Here is a 25,936-nt window from a genome sequence, read left to right on the forward strand (position 1 = left end):
AGGTGCAGGATCTTCATCGCACCGGCGTGGCCGAGGCAGATCTGGTTCCCGGACCTTCTGGACTTGTCAGCATCCCCACCTATCAAGCTGGCGACGGACGCGGATCTTCTCCAGAGAAGGAGGCGCCATTCTTCATCACGACCCAGAGTCACTGAACTTGCAGGCTTGGCTCCTGCAGCACTAGAGTTTGGAGGGTACGATATCCCGGCTGACTGCAGAGAGGTTCTTGCAAAAGCCAGGGCGCCCTCAATTCTCAAATGCTATGGACATAAGTGGAAGAGGTTCTCTGTCTGGTGCCGTGCACAGAAGATTAATCCCCTGCGGATTACGGCCCCTCAAGTATTGCCGTACCTACTGTCGCTGGCCAAAGCTGGACTGGCTCATGCCTCCATCAAGATACATCTGGATGCCATTTCACGATACACCAGAACTACAGGACGCGCGTCCTTGTGGTCTCATCGTCTGGTGAAGGAATTCATGAAGGGACTATTCCGATCGTTCCCGCCGGTGAGGGCCCCTGCCCCGGCGTGGGAGCTCAACATGGTGCTGACCAGGCTCATGGGTGCCCCATTCGAGCCTATGCATTCTGCGCCGTTGAAGTTCCTGTCTTGGAAGACAGCATTTCTTGTGGCCATCACCTCCGCACGACGAGTGGGAGAGATCCAGGCCCTATCTTGCAAGCCTCCATACTTGACTTTTCACGACACGAGGGTGGTGCTGAGGACGCACCCCTCCTTTATGCCCAAGGTGCCGTCGGACTTCCACCTCAACGAGCCCTTGGTGTTGCCAGTTTTCTTCCCGTCACCTTCGTCGCCGGCCGAGAGGACTTTGCACTCGCTGGATGGAGCTAGAGCGCTGAAGTTCTACGTGGACCGCACGAAGAGTTTTCGGAAGACGTCACAACTGTTTGTGAACTTTGGACCTGTGAATCGGGGGAAGGCTCTCTCGAAGGCTTCCATTTTCAGATGGCTCGCCGGCTGCATCATGCACTGTCACCGGTTGGCAAACCGACCTCTGCCCGTCCGTCCTAGAGCACATTCGATCAGAGCGATCGCTGCTACTATGGCGTTCCTGTCTGGTGTGCCCCTGCTAGACATCTGCAGGGCTGCTACGTGGAGGTCGACGCACACCTTCACAAGATTCTACAGCGTCGATCGGGACTCCAGGGAGGAGTCCAGGGTTGGCCAAGCAGTGCTGCGCAACCTGTTCGCTTAAGGTGAGCCTTTGTGAGGAGGTAAGAGATGCTTAATGTTGAGTTGTTGTATTGCTTAATGTTGAGCCTGTTGCCACCTCCCGTGGTTGTGCATGTGTATACTGCTATGTATTCTTATATTCATGAGCATGTGAATCCATGCCAGACCCCATGCTGGAGAAGGAACAAGTTACTTAACTGTAACTGCTGTTCTCCAGCGTGGGTCTGGCATGGATTCACATGCGAACCCTCCCTCCTTCCCCGGCTCTTCACTTGGTCATACTGCCACTTCCCGTGCTACCAAATCTGAGGATGGCTGCCAGGGGAGGGGCTTAGGGAGAGGGCAGTCATTGGCTGGGGGCAGTATGACCCAGAGATCAGTGATTGGTTACTACTAAGAAAGACAGATCAGAAACGAAACTGATACTGATTTTTTTCTTTACCGAGGATACCCAGCCTGACGGGGAATATTCATGAGCATGTGAATCCATGCCAGACCCACGCTGGAGAACAACAGTTACAGGTAAGGAACTTGTTCCTTCCCAGTACCATAAGAGGGTTAGGACCCTCAAAAAGCATGATGGTACCCCTTGGGCTACCTGGCTATGTTAATGTTTGAAGAACTTAGATGTTTGAGTAAAGGGTTACAGAGTTAACACTTTTGAAGGAATCAGAAATCTATTTTTGATGCCTGCTTTCCTGAGATGAGACAACATTTGGCTGACTCTAAGGAACTTGATCCAAAGAAGCTAGCCAAAGCTGCTGACTTGTGGGTTGCCAACAGGGCTACTCGCAATGATTCTGGGGCAACTTAGAAAAAGGATGGGAAGCAGCAAAAGAAAGATGGCAAAGAGAATTCTATTACCTCCAATCCAAAAGAGGACACCAAACAGAAAAACGGTAAGCCACAAGGGAAACTGAATCCGGCTAGTGAAACCTCTGGTGCCAAACCAGAGGGAGGTCAGCAGAAACCCCCATTTGTCAAAAGATTTGGAAAATGTTATGCTTGTGGGTCTACTGACCATGTGAAAGGGGATCCCAGATGCAAGGTTAAACCTTCAGTGATCCACACTGCCTCTGTAACCTAGAAGTACATATGGCAAGTGGAAACGTTCAACTACTGGCAGTAGACCCCATTGGAGTCTCTGCCAGTGTTTCTTTAGTGTCCCTGGGTATGTGGGAACCGCAACATTTAGATGTCTATAATTCATTCCCAGATAAAACAAGAGTATTACGCGGACAGTGTACTTATGAGTGGTCAGACCCCTGCCATTAGAAACACTGGGTCCAGCATTTCAGTGGTGGATGAAACTTCTTTCAAACCTGAGGATGTTGCTAAGGCACCCAAATGCCTCACTAAGCTTGCTGGAGGCCCTGTCCAAATGCTTCCTACACTACCAGCTTGCATCCAGTGCAACAACATGACTGTAAGGATACCTGTGAGTGTACACAATGAGGTGCCAGGGAGAGTCCTGCTGGGGAATTACAAGCACCCCCAGGCCTCCTAGTAAAAGGAAACGGGAGTAGACAAAGAAGGCGAGAGAGAGTACTTTAACAGGCTCTCAAGAGGATGTTACAGAAGAAACTATAACACCCAGTCCACAGGAACTATTAACTGCTATTTCCAAGAAGGAGACGAAGGGGAAACCCAAGATCTCGAGGAAAAAGCCAGAGAGCAACCCACAAGGACATCCCCCGAGAGGACTGTCCAAAGTTACACCTGTGACTGCTCCACCAGCTGAAGCTGAGTGTGAGGAACAACCTGGAAAGGTTGAATCAGCTGCTTAAGATTCAGAGCTGGAAGACCTTCTCCCCCTCCACCCCCCCCAATTGGAGATCCTAAAGACCATCCTGAGCTGCAGTCTTTACTGGCAGAAGGTGGCCCCTGTAGGGCAGACTTCAGCAGTCAGAGCGTCCTACTCTTGAAGGACTTCGCCAACAGGCAGCTTCCCAGCTGGACGGGCAAGAGCCAGGGAAGCACAGGTTATACCGGGAAGATGGCCTCTTCTACAGTGAACCAACTGAGTCTATCCTTTGGGACTACAGAAGTGCCACTAGAGATAACAGTTCCTACAGTTAGCCCATGAGATTCCTTTAGCTGGTCACCTAAGCTTTAAGAAGACCAAGGAAAGGCTTTCTCTGTATTTCTACTGGCCTAAATTGGGCTCTGATGTAGATAAATTATGTAGGAGCTGTCACACTTATCAGACATCTGGCAAGAGTGGAGCCAAGAATATCGCACCGTTGGTGCCTCTCCCAGTGGTGGGAGTCCCTTTTGAGAGGGTAGGAATCGACATTGTTGGTCCCTTAGACCCCCCAACCTCTTCAGAAAATGTATTTATATTGGCTGTAGTAGACCATGCTACTAGGTATCCTGAGGCCATACCTGAGAGGACTGTTAGAGCTCAGGCTGTTGCTAAGGCCCTTCCTGGTATTTTTACCAGGGTAGGTTTTCCTAAGGAATTCATCTCTGACAAGGGATCAACCTTTATGTCCCACTGCATGCAGGCCATGTGAAAAACTGGAGTGACTTAAAAGTTCTCAACTGCATACCATCCCCAGACAAATGGGTTGATAGAGGTTTAATAGAACTATGAAGAGCATGATGAGTGCTTTAGAGGAACCCCTTAGAAGAAAGTGGGACCTTCTCCTGTCATGCCTTCTGTTTGCTTATAAAGAAGTCTCCCAGGAGGGATTTGGATTTAGTCCCTTTGAGTTTCTCTATGGTCATCCAGTTATAGGTCCATTGGCCCTAATTAAGGAGGGGTTGAGAGTGCTCATTCTCCCAAGCCATTGAGAGTCACTGACTATGTGCTAGATCTCCGGAGAAGAATGGCACACATGATGACAGAAGCATCTGATAACTTGAAAGCAAGTCCGGCTCTGGTGAAGCATTGGCATGACCAGACGGCCAACATGGTTGAGTTTACTCAAGACCAGCAAGTTCTAGTTATGATACCTACAAGGCAGAGGGCCTTACAGGACAAATGGATTGGACCCTTCAAGGTGGTGGGAAAACTTGGAGCGGTCAATTTTTTGGTCAACTTGGGCAATCCTAAGGAGGCCCCCAGGGTCTTTCACACTAACAGTCTAAAAGCCTATGTCTCGGGACCAGAGGTGGGAGCTTTGCTTCTCGCTTCTGCTCATAAGGAGGAGGAGAGTGAACCTCTACCCAATCTCCTCAGGGGACAACCTTTAGATGGGAAGATGGGAGTTAATCTCTCCTAATCTGACACTGGATCAACAGGAGGAGTGAAAATCTCTTTAAAATAAGTTTGCCCCTCTGTCTTCACTATCACCAGGCTTGACCCCTTGGCAAGCATGATATTCTCACTGGTGACTGTTTACCTGTTAAAAGCAGAGGTTACAGGATGTCGGACCATGCAAGAACCCACATAAGAGGTTGTCAACACGATGCTTGATCTCAGGGTAATGGAGCCATCTACCAGTCCGTGGTCTAGTCCAGTTGTACTAGTGCCAAAGGCAGGATCCAAGGAGTTGAGATTATGTGTGGACTATAGAGCTCTAAATGCAGTCACAAAGACTGATGCCCATCCTTTACCTAGGACAGATGAGCTGGTGGACAAACTTGGTTCAGCCAAGTACCTCAGTACATTTGACATAACATCAGGCTTTAGCAAATAGCACTAACAGACTATGCCAAGGAGAAAACTGCAATTTCGACCCCAGCAAGCCCCTACCAGTTTAAGGTTATGACTTTTTGGATTAAAGAATGCACCTGCTACCTTCCAAAGGATGGTTAATCAAGTTCTGAATCTAATGGAAGACTTCTGCATGGCATACTTGGATGACATTGCAGTGTTCAGCCCCACTTGGAAAGAACATGTTGACCACTTAGGATATGTTTTGCAGGCTATTGAGCAGGCCCATCTGACCATAAAAGCAAGTAAATGTCAAATTGGTTAGAGAAAAGTGGTCTACCTTCGACATGAGGTAGGAGGAGGTGCTATAAGGCCATTGCCTAGTAAAGTACAAGAATGGCCCGCCCCTACTACTCAAACCCAAGTGAGCGCCTTCTTAAGTCTCACTGGTTATTATAGGAACTTCATAGGGAACTATGGGTCCATAGCTTCTCCCTTGAATGTGGTGGTCTCACCCCAATTCCCCAAAAAGGTCAGGTGGAATGAGGAGTGCACCAAGGCATTAGGCGCGCAACTAGGCATTTCAAGGACTTAAGAAAGCCCTATGTGAAGCTCCAGTCTGAAGAGCTCCTGACTGCAGCCAAACCTTCATTGTGCAAACGGATGCTTCCAATACAGGTGTTGGTGCAGTTTTGAGTCAGCTGGATGAGAAAGGTAGGGAACACCCCATCTGCTTAATCAGTAGGGAAACTCAAGGAACCGGAGACAAGGTGGGCAACCATAGAACGTGAGTTTTCCCATTGTGTGGTCTCTGAAGAAGTTTAGACCATACTTGTATTGATCTACTTTTGTGATTCAGACAGACCACCAACCCTTGAGATGGTTAATGCAGATGAAGGGGGGGAAATCCTAAATTGTTAAGATGGTCAATCAGCCTACAGGGGTTTGATTTTACCATTGAACACAGGTCAGAGTGTACTCCCCAAAATGCTGATGGTCCCTCCAGAATGTATGATCGACTGGAGTATGGAGATTCATCCAGGGGTGGAATAAATCCTCCTGTCCCTTAGTATGGGGGGGGGGGGGTGAGTGTTAAGGAGAATTCTCATAAATGTGCTAATTCCTTTCACCTTAGAGACCCCCAGCAAATTTGCTGGATTTTGAGGACTTGCTTTTTTTTACGTGGAGAGAGTAAGCCTTTTTTTCCACTTTATCCTGTATTTTGATGTTTGTTTTACTCTTGTGTTCTTTGATTATGGCGTTTTAGAGAACTCCATAGGCATCATCTTTTCATTTGTCACACAGGACCCTCAGTGCAGTGACACAGGGGAAGCCTTTTAGGCTGTCCCAATGTTTAAATACCTTCTCTGGGATAAACTGTTTCCCAGAGAAAGTAAAGTGAAATTGACTTTACTAGTCTCTCCAAATTCCTAGACCCAGCACACCCTATCTTACAATAGAGTGCTGGAGGGGTTACTTGGTATCCTCTGTCTAGAAACTCCTGTAGCAGTCAAATGCTACCCTTTCCTCTCGAAATGGCTGGTGGCAGTGGTTTTACAATTAACTACCATGATTTTTCCCGACCGCGAACACCGGTAGCGTTAAATCATGGGAGCCATGTTTTTCAAGATGGTGTCTGAGCCCCCTTTGTGTAAACAGGTCCTAGTCTTCTTTTTTCACCATTTCCTTTTGGAAAGGTCCTTCTAGAGTTTCTCTGCGCGCCAAACCAGGTTTGGTCCCTTTGTTCCTATGCCTTTGGCGGGCTTCAGGACTGAAGACCGCCTCTGGCGCTCGAGTGTCTGTGATGGGCAGGAAGTGAGGGAGGTGCCCGAAACTCCATGTGCTTAGTCTCCTTGGAGACCCACATGCACTCTGGCATGATTGGCTGACTGACTGGCAAGGGCAGCCACCCCGCTGGGTGAGTGGCAGCTAGGCTGCAATGAATGGGAGGAAACTGGATAAAAGGCGAGTCTCTTGGCTTGGAAGGCAGAGTAACACTGGAACGAAAAAACCAAAGAAGAGCTGGAAGAGGACGGGTGCTGCAACTCCTGGACTGTTGGTTTGCCCAGTGAAACCCTGCTGAAGGTCCGAATCGCCAATTTCATCTCGACAGAGCCCTTCAAGGGCGACTTCTCCCTTTTTGAGTTGATGGAACCAATCAACTCCTAAGGCACCTGGATACCATTCTCAGAGCTGGTTGTAGTTTCCTCAGAGTGCTGCTGGAATTTGAATAGCCAGGGAGAAGGACACCAGTTTGTGTGCTTGACTACAGCTCCCGGAATTGAAGATTTGCCTTTGCCAGCTTTTTGACCAGTCCCAGTACAGTGCAGGAGTCCCCCCGACGTCCTCCCTCTTGTCCCTACTACTGAGGCTCGAACAGCGAGATCTGCAGGAACTGCTGGGAACAGACTTCTTCAGCTGCATCTTTTTCTTCATTGTAAGGTACTGTGAAAACCCGCCCGAGAGAACTTACCTCTCACTGTGAAAGTGCTTGAAACTTTGGCAACTTGCAGGCCTAGTCAGCTTGTGACCCAACATATGAATCTTTCTTTTACAAGCTACTTCTGAGAACTTTGGCAAAGACTTTTCCGTTTAATTTCCAGAACTGCTTTATCCTATACAAGATTTTAGCCCATTAAGTTTGGCCTAACCTATTGCATTGAATCAACTCTTCTGGGGAACTCAAACTATTTGCACTGTCTAAGAGTAACTGTAATATGTTTTATTAACGTATGCCTTTTTGCTTCTACTTCAAATGCTGTGAATAACATTTTATCCTCCTTCAAAGTAGTTTAAATGCCTCAGAACCGGATATTGTGAAGTACTGAAGTATATTTTTTTGTGATATAGATTGCCGCGTCCTAGTGAATGTTTTACAACTGACTGTGAAATAAATTAATATGTGTTTTACCAAGAAACCTTGAATGCAAGTCTTTTGCTTACACCTGTAGTCTTAGTTGTGTGTAGTGTTCCCAAAGGGTACTGCATACAAACTTTGCCTAACACAGGGCTGCAATACTCTGGGATCTCGAGCCTTCGTGCGGCGCACGGTCTTCCGAATCTTGCTGAAACTGTGGGCATCCTACTAGACCTCCAAAGACGTGAAAGGAGTCCGAAAAGTCCCCTTACCAGAGTGCTGGACCTTGCAAACTGAGAGGGACTCTCTTCTGCCTCTGAGAGAACTCATGTAATAGAATTGGGAAGGGCGGTATACTTAAGGGGTCTGCATTGAAAAGTAAATCAAGTGTTGAAAGGTTTACTTGTAAAAGAGTTAGTTGGTAACTGTAGCTCTGAGAGTGAACAGTTACGAAAGTTCTTATTTGCCTTGAAAGTGTTCTGCCACTTGTATATGTAAAGTTATTACTTACCTTTTGATATGTTTGCCATTCTGAAAAGTATATATAGGTTTAACCTACCTGGAATAGCTGTGCGCCACTCTGAATAAGTGTACTCGGTCTTATTTTCCTTAAGCTGTCTCGCCATTCTAAAAGAAAGTAGATGTTAATTTACTCACCTGTGAATTGGGTTCCCCACTCCCCAAAAGTAATGCTGTTGGTTCCACTGTACTATTCCTGTTATGATATAAATGTATGAGTCTGCCGTAGGTTATACTTACCTCTAAGTTGCTGATAGCTCCTTTTAAAAAGTATATAGGTTTTGCCTACTAGAATATCCGTGTGACATTCTTAGAAAGTGTTTTAGCTGTAGCTGACCTTGGTTTGCATGGTGCAATCCTCAATTAGTGTAAAAGGTTCTTCCGGATCTTAGACTGAGTTCCACTGAGCTGAAGGCTAAGTGTAATTGTATATTACACCCCAAGGTCCAACTCCCCTAGAATAACTGTTCTCCTGAATCCGAGTTATAGGTGTTTACTGTTTCTAGAATAAGTGTTCCGCTATTCAGAAAAGTATATTATCCAGTTGGTTTACTAAGTGATTTATTGCTGAGCATTACGGTACAACTGCTAGGGTCTACTACCCTTGTATTCCTGGAAGTAATCTAAATTATCTATTGGTTTGGCTTCCCTAGAACTACTGTTAGGTATTCTAATTAGGTGTTATGCTTTGGTCTGTGTACCTTCAAGCATAGTGATGTGTTTTTATACATGCGTTTATGACTCTGACCAGTACTTACCCCAAGTCTTAACTTGGCCTACTTGTATTTAAAATAAAACTTTTATTTTTATATTACTTATCAGTGTTTCTATTGAATCCTTGGTGTACTACAGGTTCTATGCACTTTCCCCCAACCCTCTCTCCCTCCTAAAATAAGCCTGGCTGCTCTGTCCAAGCTACCGTTTACTCTGGTGGTACAGCCGTATACTAAGAGTGTAGTCTTGTACTGCCTCAGTTGAATGGTTTTACTAAGCCCTTAGTTGGACTTCAGAAAAATGGTCCTAACACAAGGTGAAAGACCGAAGGGCTGCAGATTTTTGGACTCCTGCCTCGCTTCCTACCTTCTCGGACACTCGAACCTGGGCAGGGAAAACGAAGGATTCCCGCCGAAGACCACTTCCACTGGGGTCGTTCGTATCTAGAATGGCAGGGGAAGACCTCAAACAACAAGCAAATGAGAAATGGTGGAAAAAGGAGCCCACCTTTCTAGCAGAAGGGTGGCACTTCTGTGAATTACTGAGGCTGATTTAACAGCCTGTGTGTAATACGACTCAAGTCACTAAGGTAAAACCACGGCCACCAGCCATTCAAGTAAACTTGCAATTGTAACAAAAATGTTACCAGGTAAGTAAGAAAGGGGATACATTGTATCCCCCAGCACTCCACATAAGGTGGGTGTGTGCTGGCTGACTATATAAAATGTAAAGGGGATGAAAATCCCTCTTTGCCCCTTGAACTGTAGTTCACCCAAGTACATTAAAGCAACATTAACAGGGAAACCCAAAGGGGCAGCCCAAGCATAAAAGTTATAGTAAACTAGAATTCCAACCATACACTATGGAGAGACGTAGAAAGGTCACCCTAAAAAGAGTAAAAGACTAGGTGAGAGGGGAAAGATTCCCACTCCCCTAGAGACAAAGGGACATAAGCCCCAAGTCCAAGCAAAAGGTTCTGGGGTTGACACAGGACAGGAAGATTTATCACAAATATGAAAATCTTATCTAAGACATGTATGCTAAATGTTCTTTGTACCTTCCGACAGCCCTCTCCCTCCTACGATGAGCCTGGCTTCTCTGCTACCCTTAACCTGAGAGGTACAGGCCTATACTAGTATTGCCAAGTAAAGATTCTTATAAAGTCCTAAATAGCTGGACATTAGAAAAAATCCCTGACCGTTTTCTGCCAATTTCTCGTCGCATATGGACTATGGTCTTCTGCACTACTTGACCAGGTGTCTGAAACTGGTGAGGGCCCTCCTCGTTACCAGTGGCTGGTGAACTGATCTCTGGTCTCCCATTCTCTGTGCTTGTCACTGGCTTCTAGTTGAATGTAAGATTTCCTTTAGTATCCTCTGCATGACACATGGGACTACATTTGGCCATGACTTTCTCTTCATCAAGGAGAATCTGTTTGATATCTTCTCACTCTTAGGATGCTGCACTCATTCTCTCAACCTTCTCCATTTTTACCCAGATCCTTCCGTGTGCTCACTGTTAAGTGGCAGACCCTGCTACGGCATCCCGCGATAGCTTTTTGAGCAGCATTGGGCATTTTGATTAAGTAATTTAAACCCTGCACTGTCTGTGCTTTGCACCCTCCACCCCCGCATCCACTTCCCGGTTGTGCCTGCACAGGCCGCCTCCCACCGCCCTAGATTTATCCTTGCAGTCCTATTAGGACATCCTTCCAGGGCAGCCCTCGGCTAGGGGACACAAGGCAAAGGGCAGCTACAGAAGAAGCGGCTCCCCTCAGGTTTGCCTGTGTTCACCTGGAAAGCCTGCCGCCGTCAACCCGCAGCATTTGACAAGAAGTGTGATGTGGGTGGGGAGTACAGCAATTACTGTATTCAATTAAAGCACTAGCACTCGATTACCTTGTATAGCATATCGCACCCTTGTTAGTCACCTAGTAAGTTACTTTCCTTTCACTGCTGTATCCCAAATTTAGGTGGTTCTCAGTTTACTGCTGTCTCACATTTTGTCACCATTCAAGTATCTCAAATCTAGATTTTTATGCATTAATTTTGGCTTTTAAATGTAGTTGTTTCTCCATTTACTGCTGTTTCAAATGTAGGTATTTTCTCCACTTACTATGTAGTCTCAAATTTGGATGTTTGTTTATTGCTGTCTCTCAAATCTAGGCTTTTCTCACACTGCTCAAGTGTCTCAAATCTACGTGGTTCGCCATTTACTGCTGCGTCTCGTATTTGAGCTTGCTTCCATTTACTACTTTGTCTCGGACCTGGGTGTTTTCTCCCGCTACTCTAGTGTCTATGGTCTAGATGATTCTCCATTTGCTGCTGTTGCTCATACTTGGGTGTTGTCCCACTTGCTGCTGTCTCAAACTAGGCGTTCCTCAAAGTGCTCAGGTTCTCAGGCCTAGATGATTCTCCATTTGCTACAGTGTTCCGAATTTAGGTGGTTGCCCTTTTGCTGTAGTGTCTCAAATGGGGGGGTTCCTCTGTTTGCTGCTTGTCTCGGATGTAGGTGTTTCTCCATTTGTTGCTGTCTCAAACATGAGCAGTGGGTTCTCAAATATAGATCTCAGTTTGCGAGATAAGCCAATCGCCTTAACACCTCTGCCATTAGTATGCAGGGACAGCCTTTGACAAATTTCGGTCTAGCTGGGCACAGTCTCTTGCACTAGCACTCTGCCTCAACCATCGATGGCACCCGCCCACATGCCTGACTTCTGGGTGGGTTACTGGAGCCTAGCCAGCCCTTCTATGTCTTAATCCTGGCAGAAAGCACACACACACATCTTAAATTAAACTTAGAACTTCCCATACCTGGTCTCTGGTCACCGAGGCCGTGCCAACCACAAAGCGCATTGAGGTTAAACAAAAGGGGAAATGGCACTATATGCATGACTACAGGAGTCTGTTGGCACCCTGCACAGGTGACTTTTTTGTTTGTTTGGTGCTACCCCTGGTGTTGGGAAAGATTGTATGCAGTACCCTGTGGGAGACTGCACCCGCCTTGTCCTCATGGCAATAGTTAAAGGGATGGTCTAGTAAAAATTTTTATTTAAAAAACAGGTAGGCAACATAAAAAAAAAATACTAGCATTCTCCGTTTTAAAACTTCCTATGTAAAATTTTGAGCTATTCAAGCTCAAAATTCGCAAAAGCAAGCACATGGGCGCAGCCATTTTGTGAAATGGAGGCCCTCCTGTGCTGGCTTTTGCGGCACTAATGAAGGAAAAGCCAGCCAGCTGTAGTAAGGAAAAGCCAGCCAGCTGTAGTAAACAAAGGCTACCGCTGGGTGGCTTTCCCTTCATTAGTGCTGTACGCGGAGGACGGGGACCGGAGACCAGAGCAGGAAAGCTGCAGCTGAATCTCGGTAAGTGCTATTTATTTTTTTTACAAAAAATAAGCACTAGCTGTGGTTTTTTTTCTAAGTTTTCCGGGCTGGAGGAGCCCGGAAAACTTAGAAATAAAACCGTAGCTTTAGAAACGTTGTATTTATGTTTGCGGTCGCTTTTGAAGCGACCGCAAACATAAATACAACGTTATTGTGTTGGAAAACGCTGCGGTTTTTCTTTCCAAGTTTCTCAGGCTCCTCCGGCTCGGAGGAGGAGGCTCCTCCAGCCCGGAAAACTTAGAAAAGAAACCGCAGCTAGTGCTTATTTTTTGTAAAAAAAATAAATAGCACTTACCGAGATTCAGCTGCAGCTTTCCTGCTCTGGTCTCCGGTCCCCGTCCTCCGCGTACAGCACTAATGAAGGGAAAGCCACCCAGCGGTAGCCTTTGTTTACTACAGCTGGCTGGCTTTTCCTTCATTAGTGCCGCAAAAGCCAGCACAGGAGGGCCTCCATTTCACAAAATGGCTGCGCCCATGTGCTTGCTTTTGCGAATTTTGAGCTTGAATAGCTCAAAATTTTACATAGGAAGTTTTAAAACGGAGAATGCTAGTATTTTTTTTTTTTTATGTTGCCCATCTATTTTTTAAATAAAATTTTTTACTAGACCATCCCTTTAACCCAGCCTTGGTTATAAGCTTGTACTACACACGTTGGCAGCGTAACTCAGCAGCCAGGCTTATCTCAAGAGGGGTCAATGTGAGCTGTAAGTTGGAGTTTCACAGTGACAGTTATTCAAATAAACACTTAGACCCAAGGTTTCTTGATTAAACAATTATTAATTTATTTAGTCAGTTGAATAAGCCTTCTTCAGAAGGGAGCAATATAAAGGTAACGCAATAATACACTTCAAAATACACACTCTGATTCTCTATCAGTTGATACCCATCGGGGATGGAACACACACTTGCTACACCCTCAGGTGACTTAAATAGCTAGGACACTGTGGACATTGATTTATCACTGGCACATAGAGTGGAATACTGAGTTTAGTGTAAAAGGCAAATTCTAGATCAAGCAATGATCAACAAATAATCTTAAATTGGTAAGTAATTTTGAACCCCCAATGCAAAGTAAAAATAACCCTTTCCCAGCTGAACAAGTTATGGAAGGTGTGACTTTGTTGGGGGACAGATTAACACAGAGTCAGAGGTTTAGAAGAGTCTATCAGGGCACAGGACAGTCAATATTAGTTGAACAGAGTCAAGGGGTCTTGAGATTTTCTTTGCAGGTAAGTAAAAAGTCTTGCATAATGTGTTAGAAAAGTTTGTAGAAATGAAATTGCTGAAGGGCCACAAGCTGGAAGGCTTGTGAGGGGCACAGCTGTAATCAATTCTGCACTCTGCACAAGCGTAGCCAAGACAAGTCTCAACTGAGATCTAGCAAGACTACACGACAAGAGGTAAGCAACCTCTTAATTTACAGTACCTTTTGGTTTGAAGAAAACTGGATACAGCTGCACTTCTATTCCTGTGTCGGTCTGCAGATCCTTTGTTCCTGGGCCTCAGTCGTGGGCACAAGAGGGAGGACGTCTGGGGACTCCTGCACTACAAATGGAAAGTCAGCAGCAGCAATGGGCAAACTTCAGATCAGCTGCAATTTGCGGTTTCAGCTCCTTGCGTCTCTTTCAAATTGCACCACTGCATTGCCTGGCTGTCGAGATGGACTTTCCTTGCTTCTGGGGTCCAGCACTCTGTTGAGGTGGCTCAGGCTCTGTCAGTCCTGCTTCCTGGGAGTCCGGAGGCTCTTCCTGGAGCTCTTGGCCAACTTAGACACTCACTCTATTCTGGTGTTCCTTTCCCTGGCAATCGGTTCCTGCAGCATCAATGGCAGTGCAGCCAGCTCCGAGAGGATGTCCAGATGAGCTAGTCTTGGGGTCGATTGGTCCCACCAACCCAAGGGGAGAAGTCGTCCTTTGCAGCGCTCCTCTAGTTGAAACGAATTTGAGTTTCAGCAGCAGCGCTTCACCGGGCAAACCAACGGTCCAGGAGTTGCAGCAGGTGTCGTCTTCAAGTTCTTCTTCGGATTTCCTTTGTTCCAGTGGTCGACTCTGCCTTCCAAGCCAAATGCCTGGCCTTTTATGCAAGTTTCTCCCATTCATTAGAGCCTAGCTGTCAATTACACAGCAGGGTGGCTGTCCTCCAAGGACTGCCAGCCGGCCAATCACTTAAGAGTGCATTCCTGTCACCTAGGAGATTAAGCACAGTGTGTTTTGGGCACCTCCCTCACTTCCTGCCCCTGCCAGACAAACTGGCGTTTGAGGTGGGCTTCAGCAGTGAACCCCACCAAAGACAAAATGAACAAAGGGACCAAACCTGGTTTGGTGCGCAGAGTAAATCACCAGAAGGACCTTTACAACAAGAAATGGTGATGACCAGGGTCATTTTGACGAAATGGGCACTCATGGGTGCCTTACTGGGGCTGCAACGGCAGCCTGCAGTAAAAACACCCAATGGTAGTAAAAAGTAAACCACTGCCACCAGCCATTAATTGTAGAAAGGGTAAATTAAAAATGTTACATGAGAAACTAGACAAAAGGGGATACTAAGTAACCCCTCCAGCACCCTATGGTAAGATGGTGTGTGCTGGGTATAGAAAAGTGACAATGTAAGTAAAGTCAATATCACTTCACTGCTCTTGGTAACAGTAGTTAAACCAAGAGAAGGTTTTTAAACCTTTGGGAAATCTAAGACTTCCCTGTGTCACTGCAAAGAAGGTGCTGTGTGTCACAATGTAAAAAGATGATGCCTATGGAGTTTGTCAGACTCCAAAACCAAAAGAGAAACAGATCAGATTAAAGAAAAATACATGCGCGAGTGGGGAAAAAGGGCTCACCTTCTCCAGGTTAGAGATTAAAAGTCCTTAAGTCCAGCAAAAAGTACTGGGGGTCTCTAAGGTATAAGGGAATTAGAACATTTCTGAGAATTCTCCCGAACACCTAGGCACTGGACGTCAAGCCCCATACCTCCCACATTCCCTTCATTTTTTCTGCATGGTTTTGAAGGCATAGCTAATCCAATAGACCATCCCATCCATTCTTTTGCTCAGATGCTAGCATCAAGACTCCCAGGGTGCTTGTGTGATGAACAATTCAACCGCCAGTGCCACTGTAAAAGAAACATTTGTAAATTGTATTCTAGACTCGTATTTACTTACTTAACTGAAAAACATGCCAGAAGAACGTGCATCGTGCTGTCTGACATTGGGTAGGGATGAGGGATTTACCCAGAAGTGATGCATGCATTATATGCCAATACACTAGTGTAAGCAAATCTTTTTCTCGTTGATTGTATTCCTTAATTCCTTTGCACCAATTTTTCAAGAGTTTAGAAACACCGACGCAAAATACAAGAATCGAGTGCGCAGTAGAATAGCAAATCTAAAGGATGCAAAAAATCCAAATCTAAGAAGAAGTGTTCTTTGTGGGAATATAGCACCTGATGTCTTTGCTAGAATGACAGCTGATGTAAGTTAACTTAATATTTTAACATCAATTATTAATGTATGAAATTGACTATTTCAGTAATTGTTCAGTCTTGCCCTGTCAGAGATCATTTAAGTGTGAAAATGGTTGTCACTGGTTGAATGTAATGGAGCGATCAGAAGTTTTTTAAATACTCCTGTTCAGGTTATTGTCGTGTTGACAAGGTAGGTCTGTTAGGGAGTTTTCCTAAAGTCCTACTTGGAGGTAAGCTATGCCAGTGGTTTGTAGTTCCTCAACTCTTCGTATCAGTCTGTACTACTCAGACCTTGTTAGAGTGGCAGAGCAGTCGGGCCTATTTTAAGAAGATATGAGCAGTAGGTAAGTACACTGAACCTAGTTAGTAATGCACATCAACACATACATTTATATTAAAATATATAGATTTATTATATGTACATAATACTTAGCACAATAAACCAACACACATCAGTATACTTCGCGCCTTGAAACACTTGTCTATAGGCACGTTATAAATGACATATCACATACTTTCCAAAGGCCACTTTCTATTTGCTGAACGCGCACAATTTTTACAGGAGTTTGACAGGTCTACCGTATTATCAGTAATAACGCGCACCCACAGAGTAATACAGTAATTGCATTTAGTCAGCATACACATAAGATAGTGATTTTTGGGAAGGAAAACAGTTAGTGTTATCCTAGTAGAGCTTCAGGTTCTAGAGACAGTTTCTCTGCAAAGCAAGTCTTTTAAAGTCCAAAGCGCAACCCTAGTTAAAAAGCAGAAGTCAAAAGTTTCTGTGGATACTATCTAGTCTCTAGGAGGGAAGATACAAGAAGGCTTAACCAACGTTGGAGACCCTGTTAAAGGACTGGCTAAAGGGACACAAGCAGCGGCTTGAGTCAGAGGGGGTTGCCCTGGACACCTCTACGTGCACACCAATGCTGTGGAGGGACTTCCTGGAATAAGGTAATCGATGCCTTTTTCCTCAAAGTGGCTTAGTTTTGAAGAAAACGTGCGTGGTGGATGCTCTGTGATGTTGCAGCTCTGGGCCCAACCTCCGGATTCCTTTGTCTGATGACGAAAGGCAGGACAATGGTCAGGATCTCTTAGCAGCAGTTTCGATGGAGGACCTCTGGCACTGCTTTCTGCAACTTCGTGGCCCACTCTGCAGTTTTGGTGCCTTTACTGCAGCACCAACAAAGGACGCGATTTGCCCGGTCAATCTTCACTTCCTGCAGGTCCGCACACTGATGAAGGAGTCTGGTCAAGTTGGATTGGGTTTCTGGAGTGTCCTTGAGGGCTCAGCAAAGATTAGGACGGATTTGGCCTTTCCGTGACGATGCACTCGAAATGGGCATCAGGTCTCCTGGTATTGGGGTTTTGTGGCTCTGGAAACTCACAGGTCCTCGGCAGATGGCTCAGATCAATGTTTGTCTTGGGACTGGTTGTTCCCACCAGTCAAAGGGAAGGAATCGTCCTTTTCAGAGTTCCTCTGTCACACAGAAAACTGGCTCAGGAGTTGGTTGCTTCAGTGTTGCAAAGGATCTGCAGGCGTCCCTGGTCGTAGTCTTCGGTTACTTCAGCTCCCGGTGGTCGACTTGCTTTTCACTCCAGGAGCCTCACCTTTTATACCGTTGTAGTGCTCACTCCTCTGCAATCTTCCTCCGCAGTTTACAGAAAGGGGCTTTTGGCTGTCCAATCCGTACAGCCAGACTCCCAGTGGGAGCTGGTCCTATTCAGGCACTCTGGCAGACAAAGTACAGAAGGGTGGAAAACTCCTCCCCCCACTTCCTGTCGGTCCAGACACTGGAGCCTAGGCGGGGACACCCAAGGGTTCCCGCCGAAGGCAAAATGCACACAGGCCTCCCCCTCCCAGAATGGTAGAAGGGCTGACAAAGAACCATGCTAGTAATGGCGAAAACAGAAGGTAATCCCCAAGTTAGTACTTGGGTGCCCCAATTGTGTACAATTGAGGCTATTTATTATGCATTAGTAAGGCGGTTATACATCAAAGGGGAGGGAACATGCGAACAAAGGCAGAGGATAAACTGGAAAAGGGTGGTCCTACTAAGCCTTGTGAGCATTCAGAACGTGCGAGGAGAGGAGAGGAGGTGAGGTGCTAGTTCCACAGAGGCAAGTACCAGGAGTCAATTGACTGCAACCGTAAGTGCCTGGCAGAGATTGCTAGTTGCAGAGTGATCACATGCCATTAGTAAGTGAGGCCCAAGAGGACACATGGGGTCCCAGGCCACAATCTCAGCAACTGTGGGGTATTGGCACAGGAGTGAGAGGAGGTGAAGAGGAAAATCTTCAGCTTCCAGAATTTGAGGTCATCAGGCTCAAGGCGGAGAGGAGGGGGGATTTTGTTCCAGAGGAGAGAGCCAGCTGAGGAGTTATCTGCCCACAGCTCACTGCTTAGAAAAGCGCCTGACACACAGAGTTGGAGCGTAGAGGTCTGGAAGTAAGGTATTTGGTAAGAGCATTTTGTAGATTGTGGTCCTTGGCCACAAGCAGCCTTATGGATGATGCAGAGGGATTTAAATGTGATCCTTGCAGCAACTTGGGAGCCAGTGGACTGATTCTAGGGCTAGAGAGATGCAGTACCTGTGCTTGAGGCCAAGCATAAGTCTTGCATCTCTATTGTGGACATGTTGGAGGGGGGCTGAGAGTGGAATAGGGTTGATTAAGGAAGAGGCTGTTGGACTAGTCCTTCTTCGAGATTACCAGGTCTCTGGAGACATTGAGCTTCTGGGGAGAAGTAAGGAAAGGAAGGATACCTCTGAGGAGGTGGAGTTGAAAGTGGGCCTTCTTGGCAAGGTCCAAGATGTGGAGGAGTAAAGAGATCGAGAGTCGAAGATAACGCCAAAGTTTCTGGCTTCAGTTGCAGGAGAAGAGAGAGCCTGTAGAGGGTGGCCAGAGTGAAGGGAGGAAAGAGGGGGGGGTGGAGGGAGTCCCTATCTGAAGGATCTGTGTTGCTGGCATTGAGGCAGATATCATTGGATGCAAACCAGGACTGGATAGCAGATAGGCAATCGGGAATGGTAGAGGAAGAAAAGAGAGCCCCGGAGGGAAGTCTGAAGAAGAGTTGGGTGTCATCTGCATAACGGTGGAAGTGAGGGGAGAAAGTGGAGATAAAGTGAGCAAGCGGAGCGAGATTTTGAAGCACCAAGGTGAGAGGTTGGAACCCTGGGGAACGCCACAGGTGGAGATGGGGGTGACGGAGGAGAAAGCGCCCCTGATAACCTGGGAGGGACGGTTAGTGAGGAAGGTGGTCAGCCAGTCCAGTGTCCTCTCCAAGATAACGGCATTGTGGAGCCGTTTTATGAGGATGGAATGGTTGACCGTACTAAATGCATAGGAAAGATCAAGGGGAGTTGGTGTCGAGAGATGCGATCAGTTCTCACGGGTATTAAGAACAACAGTTTCCGTGCCTCTGGATGCTCTGAATCCAGACTGATGGTCATGTAGGCAACCAATAAGCTCGGAATGCTGGGCCAGTTGGGGGTAGACCAGCTTTTCAAGGATTGTCCCAAGGAAAGGGAGTGATGGAGCTGGAGCGTTAGTTAGCCAGGCACGAGGGGTCGGCAGACGTTTTTTCAGGGGAGGGTGCACAAGAGTGCTTGAGGGAAGAGGGGAAAGACCCAGTAGTAAGAGAGTTTGCAGAAATCGGCAAGCGCAGGGGCAAGGGAGCCGATGTTGCCCATAATAGTTCTGGAAGAACCGGGGGACATCTGTTTGGAAGACACCTTAATAGAGCAGACACCCCTAGTGACCTTGTCTGGTTTTGTGGGGTGGGGGGAGAGGAGAGGAACACCACACACCCCCATTTGGAGAAGGTGACAGGCTAGTTTGTCAGAGGATGAGCCAGTGTTCTGCAGCTCTGCATTTGTGCTTCAAGTCTGCTAGATCAGTCATACCAAGTGTTATGCTTGGCGGGATGTTTCAGGCAAATCCTGATGACTGGGGCAAGAATGTTTAGATTGTTGGCGATGGCTTGATGGAGGTTGCGGAGAACAGTCATAGGTCGAATCTGAAGTGGAAGGAGAGGGTGGGACGAAAGTGGATACAAAGGCTGCAACCGACACACGTTTCATCGGACAGATGTCTGTGAACGAGATTGGCAGGGCTGTGGTAGGTGCAGTCAGGTTGATGGCGCCCAGGTGGGAGAAGAGGAGGGAGTGGTCAGTCCAGGAGTGGTAAGTGGGGAGGAGCAAGACAGATCTCTGGATAAAGGCATTCGGAGTGTGTCCAGCAGAGTTGGTAGGACCAGATGGGAGAATGGCGAGGGAGAGAGGTGCAGAAGTCACGGAAGAGTGGCTGTCGAGCTCGAAGAGTAAAGGTGTATGTTGAAGTCGCCCAGTAGGCGTTTGGGAGAAGCTGTCGGCAGAGAGGAGGGACAATCGGCCCATTCAAAGTAACAGGGTAATCGACCCAGCTGGCCTGTAGATCATGGCTATGGTCAGGGAGGAAGTGGGAGCGATAACCAGCTTGCAGACTAGGCTCTCGAAGGAGGTGTAAGTCTTTGTGGGTATGATGGAGGAAAGGACCCTTGGGGAAGATCAGAGCAACCCCACAGCCAGGACGGTTAGGGCAGGACTTGGAGATGATCTTGTAGCTGTCAGGGAGAAGGGAGTCAAAAGTAGTAACTGTGCTGACATTGAATCGCGTCTCGTTGGAGTGAGGATATCGAGGTCAATGTCTTCAAGGAAGAAGGAGAGGTCAGCTTCTCCAGCATGGGGTCTGGCATGGATTCACATGCTCATGAATATTCCCTGTCAGGCTGGGAATCCTCGGTAAAGAAAAAATCAGTTTGTTTAATTTCTGAACTGTCTTTCTCCTAACAACCAATCACTGAGCTATGGGTCATACTGCCCCTAGCCAATGACTGCCCTCTACCTAAGACCCTCCTCTGGCAGCCACTTCAGGTTTTTACTGCACGTTCAAGTGTTGGGAGTCCTCGTGCTTAGCTCTTGAGCTTTTACTGTGTTTTTCGGTCAATCGAGCCTTGTACTCCATTGATCAACATTGTTTTCCGGATTCTTCAGCGCCCCTCGAGGGCGGATTTCGTCTAGTTTCTTTATGGAGGCTTCCAGAAGATTCTTCAGGCCTACGCCACGTGGACCATGTTGGAGGAGAAGGATTCAGCTCCTTTGTTCAGACTTTGCATTACTCCCTGGATACATGGTCAGGATATGGCATTTGGTAAAGCGGTGCTTTATTCTGCCATCTGGTTGGGTATTCTAAATTCTTCTCCCTCCTCCTTTCACGTGTACTGCTTTGGGAGTCTTTCAAAGATGTGGAATACGTTGGACACAATCCATTTGAAGAACAAGTTACTTACCAACTGATAACTTGTTACAACTGGATGTTCCTCCAACGTATTCCACATTGCCCTCCCAGCCTGCCCCTCTGAAGAATTTCCTATGCTATTGCAGCTTCCGTTCCCGCAAGGCTATGTGCAGTCAAGCAGTCGTCGTGTACGAGCACGTTCCACGTTATGGAGGAAAAAACATAAACTGAGGCTACGGGCGCTGAGGGTCCTATTTTTAACATCCGGTGACATCACCCTCGACTGAGGCCTTCGAGGGACATAGGGACATCGACCCAATGGCTCCGACGCAGGACTCCCTCTGCCGAACAAATGTCCCAAAGCTATGGACATTACATGTCAAAGATGTGGAATATGTTGGAGGAACATCCAGTTGAAAGAACGTTACCACTTTGTCGGACGCACCCCTCCTTCATGCGCAAGGTGCCGTTGCTAGTTTCATCTAAGCCTTTGGTGTTACTTTATTGTTTATTTTTTATTTTTTTTTCGCTGCCGGCTGAAAGGACTTTGCACTCGCTGGATGTGGCTAGAGCGCTTAAGTTCTATGTTGACAGCACAGAGAGTTTCCGGAAAACGTCGCAACTTTTTGTGAACTTTGGGCCTGTGAACCATGGGAAGGCCCTCTCCAAGGCTTCCATTTCCAGGTGACTCTCCGGCTGCATCACCCATTGTCACCGGTTGGCCGTCTGAGAGACCATTCGACCAGAGCGATCGCTGCTCCTATGGCGTTCCCGTCTGGTGTGCCCCTGCTATCTGCAGGGCTGCAGGGCTGATGCATGGAAGTCGACGCACACCTTCATAAAATTCTACTGCGTCGACAGGGATTCCAGGGAGGAGTCTGTCGGCCAAGCAGTGCTGTGTAACCTGTTCGCTTGCCGGTGAGCCTGGTGAGGAGGTGAGAGATGCTTAATGTTGAGCCTTGCCACCTCCCGTGGTTGTGCATGTTTGTACTGCTAGGTCTTCTTTATTCATCTGAATCCATGCCTGACCCCATGCTGGAGAAGGAACAAGTTACTTACCTGTAACGGTTGTTCTCCACCATGGGTCTGACATGGATTAACATGCGAACCCTCCGGGCTGGCCCCTCTGCGGCTCTTCTCTTGGTCTTACCGCCACTTTTACATGCTACCATATCTGAAGATGGCTGCCAGAGGAAGGGCTTAGGTAGAGGGCAGTATGACCCAGAGCTCAGCGATTGGTTGTTAGGAGATACAGGTCAGAAATGAAACAAACTGATTTTTTTCTTTACCGAGGATTCCCAGCCTGACAACGGGGAATATTCATGAGCATGTGAATCCATGCCAGACCCATGCTGGAGAACAGTCACAGGTAAGTACCTTATTCCATGTCGGCATTAAACGTGGCTAGGTGAAGCAGGTCTCTGCCTTCAAAGGTCTTCTGAGGAGGGCCGCAAGGGCGTGGTACACCAGTCGGAGGAGGGAGAGCAGAGGAAGGTGTTGCAGGGGCAGGAAGGAAGTTGATGAGGGATGGTAGGTGCAGGTTAAATGTTAAAGGATATTTGTACCGCGCACTCACCACCGGAGTGGTCCACTGGCACTAGAGGAGGAGGAGGAGGAGGTTTGGTTGAGGACGCTGAGCCATGATGGTGCCATTGCGATAGACATTAACGATCCACTTGGATGATAAGCCTGCCAAGAGTACTTCACATCTGGTGCCACCGTTAATGGGTGAGGATAGGACAGGAGTAGAGAAGGTGAGTGGTCCAGCGATCTGGAGAAGGGACAGAAAAGAGGATATCGGTGACCATCTGTCTGGAAGTAGTGCTGATTGTAGGTGTCTACAATGGGAAGACCAGGATAGGTACATTACAAAGAATAGTGTTCCAAAAGACAGAGCCCATAAGAATTAATGATTGGAAAAAGGCTCTGCTCATTCAGGATTTCAGAAAAAGGTTCAGAAGTCTAGCAAAATGTGCTGGGGATCTCACTAGGAGAGGGGATGAAGCACAAACATGATCAATCTCCCTAACAAGGTCTCGGGATGTGGAATTTTCTTTCTTTTTTGAAAAATGTTTTTGTCAAATGTTCAAGAAATGTACTTGTTACACCTTGCTCGGACACGTCTCGGAAGACTAAAAAAAGATGCATTGTATCCTGCTGCCCAACCTTTTTAGGGTACATTGTCACTGCTATTTTAGTGAAAAAATGATCATATATACACACTAGACTCAAAAAGGAATCTAGTGGGGATTAATAGATCACAGTTTAACCAGAGTATAGTGTTTGAAAGAGAGGGTCTTGAGTTGTGGTACTGTGGGATGCAACTTTTAGATTACCTATTAACCAAGTCAACAGTTTACTTTCCACTATGCACCTGCTCTTCCTAGGCCCACCTTAATTGTGCCCCTTCTCTGTGACAACCCACTTTAAGGCACTGAGTGAGAGTGTGACTGAGTTGATTTTGCGATTGTAAAATTTGCCAAATGTCCAAGATTAATGTGTAGACTTTAGTACAGTTACAAATGTGTATGCATAACCTGGTTACATTCTTCATTCGTCATAGGAAATGGCTAGTGATGAGCTTAAGCAAATACGCAAAAATTTGACCAAGGATGCCATCCGAGATCACCAAATGGGAAAGACTGGAGGCACAGAAACCGATCTATTCACTTGTGGCAAATGCAAAAAGAAGAACTGCACCTACACACAGGTATGTCTTGTGGGGCCCACTTTGATTTCCTTATAGTTGTCTTTGATCATTCCTGTACTGTTTACTTACAGACAGAAGGCTACATTTGAGTTGACATGTTTGTCGATGTTGTGTTTTTGGCCCACTGTGCCATATTTGCACTTGGTATGGTTTAAATCTAGATGGTGATCTATTACTGGATGCTCGTATGGTCAAATGATGCTGTTCAGGACAGTTTTTCTGAAGCCCTTCGTAAAACCATTCAACTGAGACAGTTGAAGACTCCACTCCTTCTATAAGGATATGCCACCGGAGTATATGGTAGCGTAAACAGAGCAGCCAGGCTTATTTTAGGAGGGAGCGAGGGCTGTAGAATCAGTACAAAGAAATTGTAGTACACATATGGTCCAAAGACACACTGAAACGCCATTCTAAAAATGGTTTATTTAAATACAAGTAGGCCAAGATGAATCATGGGTAAATAAGTATGATCACAGATTATTTAAACAAATCATAAAAATACTATGCTTTAAAGTAAACCGACCAAAGCATAGACCTTATTTAGAAAACTAACAGTATTTCTAGGCAAGTCGGACCTCATCAAACCCAGTTAGCATAGAGCACACCTATTCATGGGGAGTAAAACTAATAGTTACTTTCAGATTACTTTACAGTAATTCCAGGGTAGTAGTCCCTGTCAGTTATGCAGTGACACTCAGTTAAGGAATCACATAATCAACCAACCCTGTTACCAGGATACAGAATAGTGTAACACTCATTCCAGGAACAGCATACCTATGATAACGCACAGTTCTACTAGGTGAATAAGACCTTTTGGGGGTAATCTACAATTCTGATGCTTTTTAATCTGTTTAGAATCACATGCTGTGCATATGGTCCGACATCCGGTGGTAACCGCAGAGTATTGCATCTTGTCTTTCGGGGACCGGAAGGGGACGTCGGCATATGCGTGTCTAACACTATCCCTATCGTGACGTGTAGTGTACCCAAAATCCCTCACGCGCCAAGTTCCCTCAGATAGTATTTTTCCGCCCAGATAACTGGTCGCCCTATAGCGGAGCTCTTACTAAAGAGACATTGTTTCTTATACCGACTTGTCGGTTATTCCTTGTTGTCAATTCGGTCACAAGAACATCTTCAACAAAGACTGTGGGGGATTCGTCTACGGCTGTGGATTTTGGCGCCTATAATTTTTCACGTGGTCGTGTCCTCTGGCCGACCTATACAGTAGGGAGAGTGGGGTCAGGTGGCCATATTGTGGGTATGTCTTTCCTCCTTTCCCCTCTTTTCCCTTTTGGTCTGGTCATCTTTCTCTTTAGCTATGGAAAGGACTCATTTTAGATTCTGCCCTAAGTGTAGGGTCAGATATCCTTGGAAGGACGAACAGAGCGGCAACGCCTGTCTCCCCCTAGAGCATGACGAAAAGCAGTGTGTGGCCTGCAAACTTCTTCGGCCTAAGACCCTTAAGGAGCGATGTGTAAAGCGGTGGGCCGAGTACGGTATGTCGCGGGTGGATCCCCCACCGCCACACCCGCTGAGAGTGACAGGGGCACCTCGGATGACCAAACATCCATTGCGGATGTTAGACCTCGAGGCTGACATTTCTAGGTCCGCCACGCCCATCCCGACCCTTTAAGGACTGACTCTGGTCTCGCTACAGGGACAACACCCGGCGACAGGGGCGTACAAACGCATCACACTAAGAAGACGACCGTTTTCGACGTATATGTCGAAAAAGGTGAAAGCGCCAACGGGGCCACCGAAAATTTCAACGGTTTCCTCAGATCCAAAGCCTTCACTGCATCCGCAGCAGCGTCTTCGGACTGGGCAAACTAAGTGAAGGGTGCTACCCCAAAAACTTCACACGTCGAAGCACGGAAATCCGAAGCTGCGACAGTCCTGAAGGCCACGGTAGGCCCGAAAACTTTGACTAGGCCTCGACCTGAGAAACCAACCGCTAAGCCCTCTAGCGCCGCAGGTTAATCACCTACCGATAGACCATCGGAGCAACTGTCTCACGCCGATTCAGCGATTATCAAAGACGGCATCGAAAGAATTACGGCGGTGGTCAGTCTTATCCCGGTTCTGCCTAAAGTCATGGGACAAGCCGTGGAAAAATCTTCAGATGCGGTTTTAGATCCCGATTCATATGAAAATAGTCAAGAGCCTCTTTCTGACACCTTAAGAGACTCTTTTCGACGCCGTAGGGTGGAAAATGACGTT

General features: G+C 46.8%; 1 protein-coding gene across 3 annotated transcripts in view; it reads left to right on the forward strand.

The window, feature by feature from the left end:
- The window catches only part of LOC138497518 (acyl-protein thioesterase 1), a 1,189,877-nt gene that overhangs the window by 1,078,597 nt on the left and 85,344 nt on the right, over positions 1-25,936 (forward strand). For all 3 annotated transcript variants that reach the window (XM_069621050.1, XM_069621047.1, XM_069621048.1), the window contains 2 exons: positions 15,580-15,734; positions 23,567-23,713. In XM_069621050.1, coding sequence (XP_069477151.1) covers positions 15,580-15,734; positions 23,567-23,713 — 302 coding nt within the window. The remainder of the gene's footprint in view (positions 1-15,579; positions 15,735-23,566; positions 23,714-25,936) is intronic.

The sequence above is a fragment of the Ambystoma mexicanum genome, chromosome 5q (genome assembly GCF_040938575.1).
Source record: "Ambystoma mexicanum isolate Mex_15411 chromosome 5q, UKY_AmexF1_1, whole genome shotgun sequence".
NCBI lineage: Eukaryota > Metazoa > Chordata > Amphibia > Caudata > Ambystomatidae > Ambystoma > Ambystoma mexicanum.